The sequence below is a fragment of the Chaetura pelagica genome, unplaced genomic scaffold (assembly GCF_000747805.2).
Source record: "Chaetura pelagica isolate M959 unplaced genomic scaffold, ChaPel_1.0 scaffold76, whole genome shotgun sequence".
NCBI classification, from domain to species: Eukaryota; Metazoa; Chordata; class Aves; order Apodiformes; family Apodidae; genus Chaetura; species Chaetura pelagica.
In genome coordinates, this window is record NW_009970723.1 from 13,595,651 (window position 1) to 13,607,783 (window position 12,133).

General features: G+C 35.4%; 1 protein-coding gene across 1 annotated transcript in view; it reads left to right on the forward strand.

The window, feature by feature from the left end:
- Window positions 1-2,984: 2,984 nt before the first annotated feature.
- Window positions 2,985-12,133, forward strand: part of EMC2 (ER membrane protein complex subunit 2) — a 35,985-nt gene continuing 26,836 nt past the window's right edge. The window contains exons 1-3 of the mRNA XM_010006475.1: window positions 2,985-3,096; window positions 6,492-6,556; window positions 11,560-11,645. Coding sequence (XP_010004777.1) covers window positions 2,985-3,096; window positions 6,492-6,556; window positions 11,560-11,645 — 263 coding nt within the window. The remainder of the gene's footprint in view (window positions 3,097-6,491; window positions 6,557-11,559; window positions 11,646-12,133) is intronic.

Sequence of the window (12,133 nt, forward strand, 5' to 3'; positions counted from 1 at the left end):
CTTAAGTAGTGGCACATTAAGAATTTTTGTCATGTGTTTATGTGAGACTTTTTTTCAAGGAATTCATTGTAATTCTTGAAAATACCATCACATGCTTTTAAGATGGAATTTAACAGTCTGTATATGCAAGACTATTTTCTTTCAAAGGTGTGTATCAAGGAGCATGATCTATAACAAAGAGCAAAGCCCAAACAAATTTAAAAACTGAACACTTCTATCTTTAACATCTCTAGTCATTAGAGTTCACTTTTGATGACAAAATTGCTTTCTTCCTTTGACTTAGAAACTGAATTCATATTTAGTTAGTATTGAAAGACTCTAGGAAATACAGTGCTAACATTTTTGTCTCTATCATAATTTGTGTGCAATTGAGTGTTGGTGTTTTTGCTGTGTTCTATGCTGTATTTGCTTGTTTTGAGGTAGTCTTGATTTTCAGTTTTAATCAAGGGGACAGATTAGTTTATTCTGGATTTTGTATACAAAATTAGGGTATTACAACAGTCAATGGTGACATGATGGAATTTTAGTTGAAGCCACCTTGCAAGCTGAGTTGTTGTGGCTAGTGACAGCAGCAGCAGTGCCCAGCTGAGCTGCCTTTGCCACTGCCTGCACCTGCAAAGTAACAATGACTTGTCTGGGTAAGGACAAAGTTCTGGAAGTTCACAGAGGGCAGTCGCCAGGCCATTGCACATCCTCTGTGTTGGGGTAAGCTTGTTGAATTGGTGGATTTTGGAGTTTTTTTGTTTGGTTTGCATTCTGTAAAATGAGAGTGGGTAGAGCTGAGGTGTGGTAGAAGATTTGGTGTCCATAACAGAAGCACAGTATACAAATGAGCTCTAGAAATGTGTGAGTTTTGGGATCCCTGAGTGACTGTCTGCCGTAGCAGTTGTTGCATATCAAGGTAACAGTTTGGAGGGTGTGATGTATGTCTCTACTAACAGGGGTAACTTCATTTCAGCAGGTGCTTTTAGATATCAAAGGCTTGAGAACTGATCCAACTGAAGAGTCTAAGTACAAGTAATTGTAAGAAAATTATTTAATACCTGGCTGCTCAGGCCAAATTGACTGACACCTTAACAGACACAAAAATAAAAAACAGGTTATAGCTTTTTGGCTTGCTCTAAACTGCTTGCGTGTTTTTAGGGAGCAGCAAACATTGTGGAAGTGCAGCTGCTCCTTTGAACTTGTCCTGTTTTGATTTACATGTGCAAAGCTTGTTAATTCCAGAGAACCTAAGACTAAAACAAATGGATCAGTTACTCAGGACCAGCCCTTATATGTGACAGAAGTAACTGTAATCAAAACTAGGTGTTTCTAACATTTTTTTTTTTCTAAAAGACCAGAATTTACTGCCCAACCTTGTATTACTTGCTGTATTTAGATTTGTCTCCAAGACTTAAATTGTTAGTGGCTGACTCTTCATAACTTTATCAGTAAAAAATCTGTTAAGTTTGACAATATAATGAAAAACCTTGCGTAAGTTTTACTGCAGTTTTTAGTATTTCTTCTGCCTTTTACTTTAAATTCGGTGTTTCTAAAACCTCTCAACAGATTCACATTATTGAAAACTTTTTTTTTTTACTTTGTTTTCCATTCATCAGCTGATACTCTATTCTAGGTCCCACAGATTTTTTTTTTCATCTCTGTAAATGCTGTACTTGGGTGATGAACGGTAGATGTGCGTTCTGTTAGTCCATAATTCAGACACTGTTCAATTTGGAATTACACTGGAATGGAGGCATTGATAATTTCCAAGTAACTGAGCGGGTAGAAATCCGACAGCTTATTTATTTTCATGCATTTAGCTTGTCAGCTTTTGTGAATGTTTGTGTTCTCTCACATTCTTGCTGTCTAGCTTTGAATTTCCAGGGACCATCATTTGTCTAGAACCATATACTTTATCCATGCATATGAAATGTAAGCCTGTGGTGGTTTTGGTTGAATTTCAAAATGCAAAACGTACCACAATAACAGCTTTATGAGTGATCCAAGATCACTTCAGGTATATGGAAGAAAGCTGAGTTCTTAATTTTTAACTGTGAGTTATGTTGACTGTGCAAGAAAAACTGACACTATTTAGATCTATTATTGTGTTTGTTTTTCTAGCAATTGTAAACTTAAAAAAATGGCAGCTGTTTTGGTACCTTCATAGTAGTAAAGCCACTATCTAGTATTGAAAACTTTTCCTGAAGTTTCCCCAAAATTTGTTCTTGTATATGGAACATCTGTGTGTATATGAATGTACATGTGTATATAAAATCACATTCTTTGCAATTTCCTAATCCAGAGGATAAATAAAACGTAGACTAGGCAGTGCTGTCTACCTGACTTCATGAGGATGCTGGCTCTTTTGGAGGTCTGATTCATAGTAAATGTACTCTAGAAACAAAAGTGCTGATACTGAAATAAACTCTTTTCTATCATACCTAGATAAACAGTGATAATTTTTGTGCTTTTGGGCACTTCCCTGGTGTAGAAAGCCTTCACCTCCACATCTGCCTTTCTTGAGGCTTCTTTTTGTAGGAACATGTAGATGCTTTTTAGAGTGGAATTTCACAGTATTTTGCTTACATTGATAAATGTGAACAGTGATAGAGTCGTTGTAGTTTTTCTGATCCTTTAACTGAAAATTTATTTCCCTGGAGCAGAAATGCAGTTTTACTACTGTATGTTCCTAGTTCCTGCATAACTAGGTGTAAGGGGTTTTTTTGCCACATATGTTACCAATTTGAGAAACTGCAAACTTAGAAGTTGAATTGATTGTATTGGAGCATGAGTACAGTTTGTGTGACCCTGTTTCTGAGGCCTGCACCTATCTGTTCTCTAGTTGTTTTCTAATATTAATGGAAGTCACTTTTTTAGATCTGTTGCTTTCCAATCCCAATCTTCATATGCGTATTTTCCAGAAATAAAAATAAAATTCCATTTCTGTCTGGAAATCTCAGTATTTTGTTTTTATTTTTTCTCTCCTTTACCCCGCAGATATGCGTGATAAAATGAGGAAATGGAGGGAAGAAAACTACCGTAACAGTGAACAGATAGTGGATGTTGGAGAAGAGTTAATTAATGAATATGCATCTAAACTTGGAGATGACAGTAAGTAAAAAAAATGTTGTTTTTAAAACTTCTCTTGTCTTTGTTTTCTCTTTTCAGCCTGTGTTTCATACTTCTGTGTTGCTTTTCCATATCTGCTGATGCTGATGAAATATGTATTACTTTCTTAGTCTAAAAGTCTGACAGAATTCCTAGATGTTATTCTTTCTGAAATACGGGCTGCACTGAAAATAGATGGAAAAATTATCTACTAGCACCGTTTGTTTGCAGTATTAGTCGTTAGACTGTTACATGAAAACTTAGAGAGAAACTGTGATTTAGTGGTCATTTGACTGGTCTTCTGTTCTTCAGCATTGTCACCAAAATGGAAGAGTATCTTTTTGTAAGAGAAAGCTATTCCTTAAGTCATAGATTCTTCAGGAATTCATACTAAGACTGTTCTTATTATAACTTTACATTTGTGATGTTACAGCTGAAGGTAAGTCTTAAGTGTCCATTGTTCATTAAATTATTATTTTTAGGGAATTTTAACTACCTTATGCTACTTTCAGTGGACAGAAGCTTGGATGTAACATTTCATTGTAAAAGAGAATTACTTAGAAACATGTAAGAATACAATAGCACTCTTTACTGTAAGCATAAAATAAAGTATAACAAAGAACTGTCAAGATTGTATAAGTTTGCATATTAATCTCACAGATTTAATTCTCATTTATATTTCTTCTTTTTCCCTTTTATATCATTCAGGTAATTTAATACAGACTTTATTTAATACATTTCTTTTATAATTCTTTCACTTTATTAACTGCCTTTACATAGTCACATGTGGATTTTAGCAGCCACAGTAGTGCATTGTATCTACTAATAAAAGTTACAGTATTCCATATGATTAACTTTGTTCAGTTTGCTAACTTTTTCAGTCAGTTTAGTAAGTTAACTTTGGTTTCAAATACCTAACTTTGTACAGTGTTCTGGTAATTAAAATCCACATAGTCTTTTCAGAAAGACGCTTTTCCTCCTTTTCTTGTCATATTAGGAATGTTGTCAGTATTGGGTTTGAGGTTCTGCAGGTAGGATTAGTTTCCTATCAATGCTTTGCTCTGGTTTTGTCTTGCCACTTTCCGAGCTGTAATTCTGTTCTGGACCTCCTTCCATTGGAATGAGCTTGGCACTCCAAATGTTGTACTTTTTTGGATATAAATACATGGATAAAATAGCAAAAGTACCATGTATTGAAGACACCTTCATGCATAGCATGAGTCATGAAGTGTGCTTGGCCGTTCAGTGCCTGAAGAAGCTGCTGCATTGTGAGGGGTCTGGCAGTGTAACAGAGGAACGTTCTTGGTTTTAGACTGCATGGGGGAATGCTTAATACACCCTCCTGCAAAAGAGTTGTCAGGTTCCTTCTACTTTACAAGAACTTTAAGAACTAACCTTGATTCTACTTTCTACCACGTTGCTTGTAAATTATGAGAGTTGTATTTCAGTAAGAAATTGTTGAGAAGCTTGATACTCTGCTCAGGTCATACTGATGCTGTTCTGAAACACTGTTCTCAGTAAATAGTCTGAGTCATTCTTTCTTTGTCAAGGTTGAGTTTGTCTTTGTTTTCAAAATATATCTATTTCATGATTTTGTAAACTTGGCATTCAGGAATTATTAGATAAATTAGCTTCAGTGTTCCTGATGTTCTTACCAAATGCATAAAAGTATCTGAAATTTATTCACATATTTGCATTCTTTTTTTTTTTTTTTTAAAAAAGTAGTATAATAATGACAACTGTACATGATTTTAAAAACAAACAAAAAACAACAACAAAACCCCGCCCCAAACATCTGTAGTAGGCCTAGAATTCTTTCTTGGGTAGCCACAGAAGGACAGTGAGTTGTATATGATGGATGTTCATCTTGTTGCTTCATGTATTTCCAGAAAATATTTGAATGTTACAATGGCTAACTTCAGAATGTCTATTGAAGGGAAGATACTGAATGAAATGGGGCAGATTATTTGTGTGTCTCTGTAACTTATCTCCTTAGGCAGAAGAAATCCAATGTAATTGGGTGGAAAAAAAATATAATTATTAGAGTTTTTAACATATAAATATTTTGCTGAATATTTAGTCTAAGGGACAGGAATACTAGTATCTATATAATATTTTCCATGAAAACAGCTTTTCTAATTGACAGGATTGTCTAATGGACAATTAGACAATCAATGCAAAGGTATAGATTGTGACTTCAAAGTAGAGGAATAAGACCTTTGGCTTCTTTTTTGTTTATTTTCTTCTTAAACTTGAACAAGAAAGCCCTAGTACAGATAAGAAAACACATCCCTCTGGACTGGTTATTTGGTTCTGTCACAAGCATTCTTTTGTGTTTTGCCTAATACCTGACACTAAACTCTGCTAGCATTAGGTTATCTAAGTAGAGGTTTGATTTGATGGGGAGAGCCATTTCGTAAAATGTAGAAGTATATTTTTGTTGTGTTTAGAATTTTTTAAAAAAACAAACATAAGATGTCTTTTGTGTTATGGATATATGTTTTTTCTATTTTGTCTGTATTATGTATTTTTTTATCCATGGAAAAAATGTACACTATATAATATAAATAGAATATATGTCTTACAAATAGTTCCAATGGAGAAGAGGGGTTACAGGCAAATTAATGCCTATTTATTATCTTTTGTACACTTAGCAAGAAATCATATTTTCTTAAACAAATAGTGGAAATTCATAATGTAGAAAATAAATTTTTAAAATGTGAGAGCCTTTGTTATTTTATGTTTTAATTTTGGAAGATATTTGTGGTTCAGTTCTATGAAATATTGATTGCACCTGATTGGATTTACGTGAGTTCAAAACACTTCATTCTTCTAATACTCACATTTTTCCCTCTACCATAACCTCTCTTTTCTGCAGCTTGTGTAGCTACACTGTTAAGTTCTTTACATTAAAGAACTCAGCAGGCTTCAAACAGAAGTTACGTGATCTGTTGCTGATTTAGAGGAGTTACTCAACTCCAGGAAGAAGGCAACGTCTGTAGGACTTTCAGCCATGAAACAGTTATGGGAAGTTTGTTTTCATTTTAGCTCAAATAGCCATTCTCCAGGTCTGATCAGAGAGCAAGTCCTAATGGGGATCTGTTTAGAAGACTACAGCCATAATGTTAGGAAAAGTAGAGAATTAGAACTTTTTCACCTTTCAAGATGTTAAAAGGTACTTTGTTTCTAAAAGCAATAAAATTGGTTAAATGTGTTTTTAATTAATTCCAGCAGTTTCTTAAGCTGTTCGTGTTTCAGTAGTGTGTTTCAGTAGTGATCCGTGGCAGTAGAAGGGGAAAAATATACAGAAATAATTAATTAATCTCATTTACATTGTAGGTGTTTGCCATTACCTTAAAAAATAAATTATCTGCATTTAATGTCTCTTTTGTGCCCAGTTTGGATAATATATGAACAGGTGATGATTGCTGCCCTGGACTGCAGTCGGGATGATTTGGCATTGGTAAGTTTTAAAGTTGATTTTTTTCCTCAAACCTTAAGTTTTCTCCCTGGATTTTTCTTCCAGATAGTTCTTTGGACAGTTGTAAGATATTCTGAGTTCCATAGCTTGGACTTGTAGAACATCTATCAGGAAGTACAGTGCTGGGAAGAAACTGCCACCACCCACCTTCTCTACTGTGTAACTTTTGTTTAGACAGATCATGTCTCTTCCAATAGCCACGAAAATATTTACAGCTACTCTGGTATGGGCTAAATGTCAAAAATAATACTGAAGTTGCCATTTTGTACAGACAGTGTTTGTTTATTGAAAACTTCTCAAATTATATTGGTTTTTTGAATGTTCTGAGGTAGAATGTCCTGTCATGCATATCATATTATATGTCATGTTGGCTATCATCAAAGAAAGTCATTGACATATTGGAGCAAATCTTCAGGATGATTAAGGAGTTGGACTGTATAATGCATAAGGAAAGACTGAGAGTTCTGAGTTTATTAAGTTTTGAGAAAGCTAAGAGTGGATTTTGTTGCTATCTTTGAATTTATACTAATGGGAAAGTATAAAGAAGATGGAGACAGACTTTTTTAGATGTGCAGCAAAAGACAAGTGTGAGAGCTGTGAGCTGCAAGAAAGGAAGTTCCAATTACATATTAGGAAAAAGTTTTTAACAATGGGAATAGTGACACTTTGAGACAAATGACATAGAGAAGCTGTGGAATCTCCTTCGGAGATGCTCAGAAATGGATTAGGAGCCAGCACTCACTTGGAAGCTGACTGTGTTTTAAGAGGTGATTTAGAGCAGGTGACCTCCAAAGGTCCCTTGCAATCCAAATTATTCAATCATTCTTGATAAAAATATTGTTAGTGGATATTGGGATTTAGTAAATATTTATATACAAATCTATTTGAATTATACAAATAACAATATAGGTTAAATGAGTATGTAGAACTGTGACACCTGTCCACTAGGTTAAAAACTAAAAAAACCCCATCAAAACAAACAAAAAACCCCAACTAAGCTTAGCCAATCCCTTAAAGGTAGCAAGTGAAAAAGCAAAAGTGTGTTTTGCAGGCAAATTTAATCATCTTTTCATCCCTCTCTCACAAAATGCTGGGAAAAAAACTCATGAGTTATCTTGTCCCCTGAAAGCCAGCAAGCTTGAGCTTCTTCTAAGTAAAATGAAATATATTTTCAGGAGACCAGATCTTTCATAGGGATTACTCTTCCAGTGCCGTTTTCTCTGTCAGATGGCAAAATGCCTCATAAAGTCTTTGAGCTTCATGTGATGTCATTTGAGTGAAGCTTAATGGTCTGTGATATACAAGGGGTCAGACTAGAGGATGTAGGTGGGAGAAGGGCAATTTCAGAATAGGTAGAGCTAGACAAGTTTATCTTGCATCCCATATGTATATGGTAAAATGGAGTACACTGGAAAAAGCAGCACAACACTCTCAACTTGTTGTGAACTCGCTGAACTTCCCTTTCTTTTGTTCCTCAGAAGAAAATACTGTTCCAGTATAGCTGTCCGTTTAAACAAAACAAATAGACTTACTGTTTAAATAAATATATTTTTGTGTTCTGATTTATATCTGAAACAGTTTTGGTCTTTATTTAAGGGATCTTTTCAGGAAGACTTTCACAAAATTGTTGAGCCAGTGTTGAAAGATCAGTTGTGAAACACTTTGTTTTTACTAACCCTGGCAGGGATTTTAAATTTCAGTTTCTGTGCCCTCTAAGGAATATTGCTTGAGATGAGGGAGTATGACATTTTATATGCAGCTCAAAGGAGTTTAAAAGCTTAGAGGGAATCTTTGTTGTTTTTCTGGGGTTTTTTTGGGGGTTTTGTTTTGCGTTATTTTATTGATTTGTAATAAAGAAGTAGTTAATTTGAACAAATCAACATCATGTTGTGTTATGCTACAGCTGTAGCCCCAAAACAGACAAACAACTTTGGAACTTCTGTTTTTTAGCAGTAAGCTTGTGACAGCTGTGACATGTTTTGCTTAGGGGGATAAGTCTCTTCTGCTTCAGGCGAGGAGACTTAGATGGTTTTCAGTCATTGATCCGACTTCCATTTTTAGTTTTTCTTCCCTCTTTTTATAACAGTCATCCTCTCTGCCCTGCACAAAATGTCTGTTCATAGTGTTTGACTCTACTGTGATCAGCCAGTTCTTTTACACACAAGATTTAGTGCAGTCACCTACTGTTGGCAGACACTTGTACTTCTTTGCCTTTGTCAGACCTTTAAAAGAAAAACTGAATGTGATTTAAAAAAAAAATCAGTAAATTAACTACAAATTCACATTTCACATGCAAATGAGATTTGCCATAGTAACTGCTGAGTTTCTGGGAGAATCTCAGAAGTAGATTATTGGCATAGTGCAGAACCAGTTCTCAATAATGATTGAGGGCTGAAGCACCTCTCTTAGGAAGACATGAAGACAGGCTGAGGGAGTTGGTGTTGTTCAGTCTAGAGAAGAGAAAACTATGGGGGACCTTGTTAGTGACCTTCCAATACCTGAAGAAGCCTGTAAGAAGGCTGGGGAAGACCTGTTCACTAGGACATGTAACAATAGGACAAGGGGTAATGATTTCAAGCTAGAGAAGGTCAGATTTTGTTTAGACATTAGGAAGAAGTTATTTAATATGAGGGTGGTGGATCACTGAAACAGGTTGCCTAGAGAGGATGTGGGGGCCCCATCCCTGGAGACATTCAAGGTCAGGCTTGATGGGGCTCTGAGCAAACTGTTCTAGTGTGAGATGTCCCTGCTTATTGTAGGAGGGATGAACTAGATAACCATTAGGGGTCCCTTCCATCCTAAGACATTCTATGAAATTATTATGGGGATTACAAGTTAAATCTAAAAAAAGGACATTTGATACCTCTGAGTCCAGATCATTTTGAAGATACAGCTAGTGTAGTTTTTTCATGCACTTCAGTTTTTGCAAGTGTTACAGTGACTATCTCAGAACTTTTTGTGTCACTTTATTGTGACTGATGTCTTAAATCTACAGAAGTTTATTTTGTCCTTGTGGCTTCTGTATTTTGTTGAAAAATGATTATATAGTCAGATTTAAGATTAACAGTTCTGGTCTTGTAGTATTCCTGCACTTGAGTGCTACTTCACCAGCTTTTTTATGTTGTTGATAGGGTTTTCCTGGATGTAAAAGTCTGTCTGCAGCTTGCATATTGTCAAGCTTAGTATTATAGCAAATGTTAAAATTTTTGACATTTCAAAATTTTATTGGAGAAAAGCAGTGAATGCTTTTATACTGAAAATCACTGTCCTTCAGGATTTGCAGAACATGGGGTCCACACAGAAGTTCCTTCTAAACTTCAGAAGGTTGTTTGGGATGTAAAAGCTGGAGTTAAATCATTTTTCTGGTCTTTGATGTACGTTTTACTCTATTTTAACAATGTTCACGTTATTTCAAATGTCATGGAACATGCTGCTGGGTACATGTAGTTTTTCATGGCAACTTGTTGTCCAGAGCAGCAGCAGTTTCCCTAGACATCACTCAGTGTCAGTAACTGTCCCTGTACTAAACCTGAGCTATGCAAAATGGCATTGTTAACTCTTGGTTCATTGGAAACTAAGATGACTATGATGAAAATGGTTTGTGCTTACTTGAGGCAAGCATTGCTTCTTTGATTACTGTTTGTCTTCTCTTTTCTTTCTTTGCTTTTTTTTTTTGCATCTGGGAGAGATATGAGTGTTTCTCTTTGCTGTGCTGTAGCAACCTGTTCATCTACAGAAACAGATGGAACCTGCTGATTTTTCCTGATTTGCTTCTGTATTTTAACTTTGACTAGTGGATGTGATGAGATGAAACAGACTATATTATATAGATAGACCTCTCCTAGAGCTCTAGGTCTGAAGTACAAGTTTATAAGATGAGTTATATAAATAGATGGCTGGAAAAGGAGGGTTCTGTACAAAGCATGTAGTGTGATTCAAAACACTTGTCTTTTTGAGAGCCTGGGGACTGTCCTGCCTCCCACCATAACAAGTCAGCTACAAACTTTGCAAAGCTATCCAGCCACTTTCATGATCTGGCTGGAATTAGTTTGCTCTGTGGAAGTTGTGACTCAATGCCTCTACTAAGCATCCTTTTTTACTAATTTGGAGGAATCTGCTGTGATTAATTCCTTTTATCCAGCTCAGGTGTCTTACTGATTTCAGGAGTTAGAAGCTGTGCCTATTCTGCCAAGCCAGTGGCAAGCATTTTCTTTGGACTTTTTCATTTTAAAATAAACACAGAGCATAGTATTAGCATAGTTCATTTCATTGTGATACACCAATTTATTAAATAAGTATCACATTATCTATTATGGTCTTTATTTCTATTTTTTACTGTCTTGTGTTATTATGAGGCAACTAAGTAGACTTCAAGTTTAATAATATCAGAACTGTTTTAGTAGGTGAGTTTAGTTTTCTAGACAAATATTTCCAAAACAGTATGGTGATCTAACGACCTGTAAGGAGGATACTTCTCAGAATTAGTCTTCCAACAGACAAAGTTTCAGTTCTTGAGCTTCTCTTTATAAAAACATTTTATTATTTATTTCAAAAATTTCCCTTTGCTATTTCAGAATTCCTATTTCAGGTTTTTGAATTAACAGCCAAAGAGGATGGAGGCAGACTCTTTTCAGTAGTTCCCAGTGAAAAGACAAGGGACAACAGGCACAAGCTGGGACACAGGAAATTCCATTTAAATATAAGAAAAAACTTCTCTAATATGAAGTGCACTGGAACAGGGTGCCTATAGAGGTTATGGAATGTCCTTCTCTGGAGATATTTAAGACTTGCCTGGATGCAGTCCCGAGTAATGTGCTCTGGGCCATCCATCTTAAGCAGGGGGGTTAAACTTGGTGGTCTCTAGAGGTCCCTTCCAGATCTGACCATTCTGTGTTTCTGTGACATTTCTGGCCTTTATTTTTTTTTTTTCAACTTCTGTGTATATAATTATATTCACAATAGTATTTTTGGTTTTATTTGTATAGTTTTGTCTTCAGGAACTAAGGCGGCAGTTTCCTGGGAGCCACAGAGTTAAACGATTAACTGGAATGCGATTCGAAGCTATGGAAAGGTAAAACCTGAATTTAAAAAAAATGTACTTCCTATCTGGAAAGGTGTTTATTGTTTCTTAAAAAGGCATTCAGGCACTATAAAAACATGGCATAGCAATGCTGGGCAGTTTCTTTACAGAAAATAGTGGTGCGCATAATCATACTATGTTTAGACATTTTAATTACATTTTTGTATACACCATTCAGTGTTACATTTTTGCAGTCTTCCCATCAGACATCATAGATTAAAAAGATCTCTTACTTAACAGCATAAGTCATTATACAGTAAAACACTAGGCAGTTTTTTGGTGAAATCTATGATGTGTATGTTTCATCTCACAGAGCTAGTGCGGCTTATGAAAATCAGCACCAGCAGTTTTTTTGCCTCCATTGTTCTCTTGTGTTCCTAATTACTGCAAGGTGTAGCTCTTTTCCTTCGTTTTCTGAGTGTGATAAATCCAGTTCAATTTAATAAGGGTTAAATCTATAGAGTTTGTTATAGAAACAA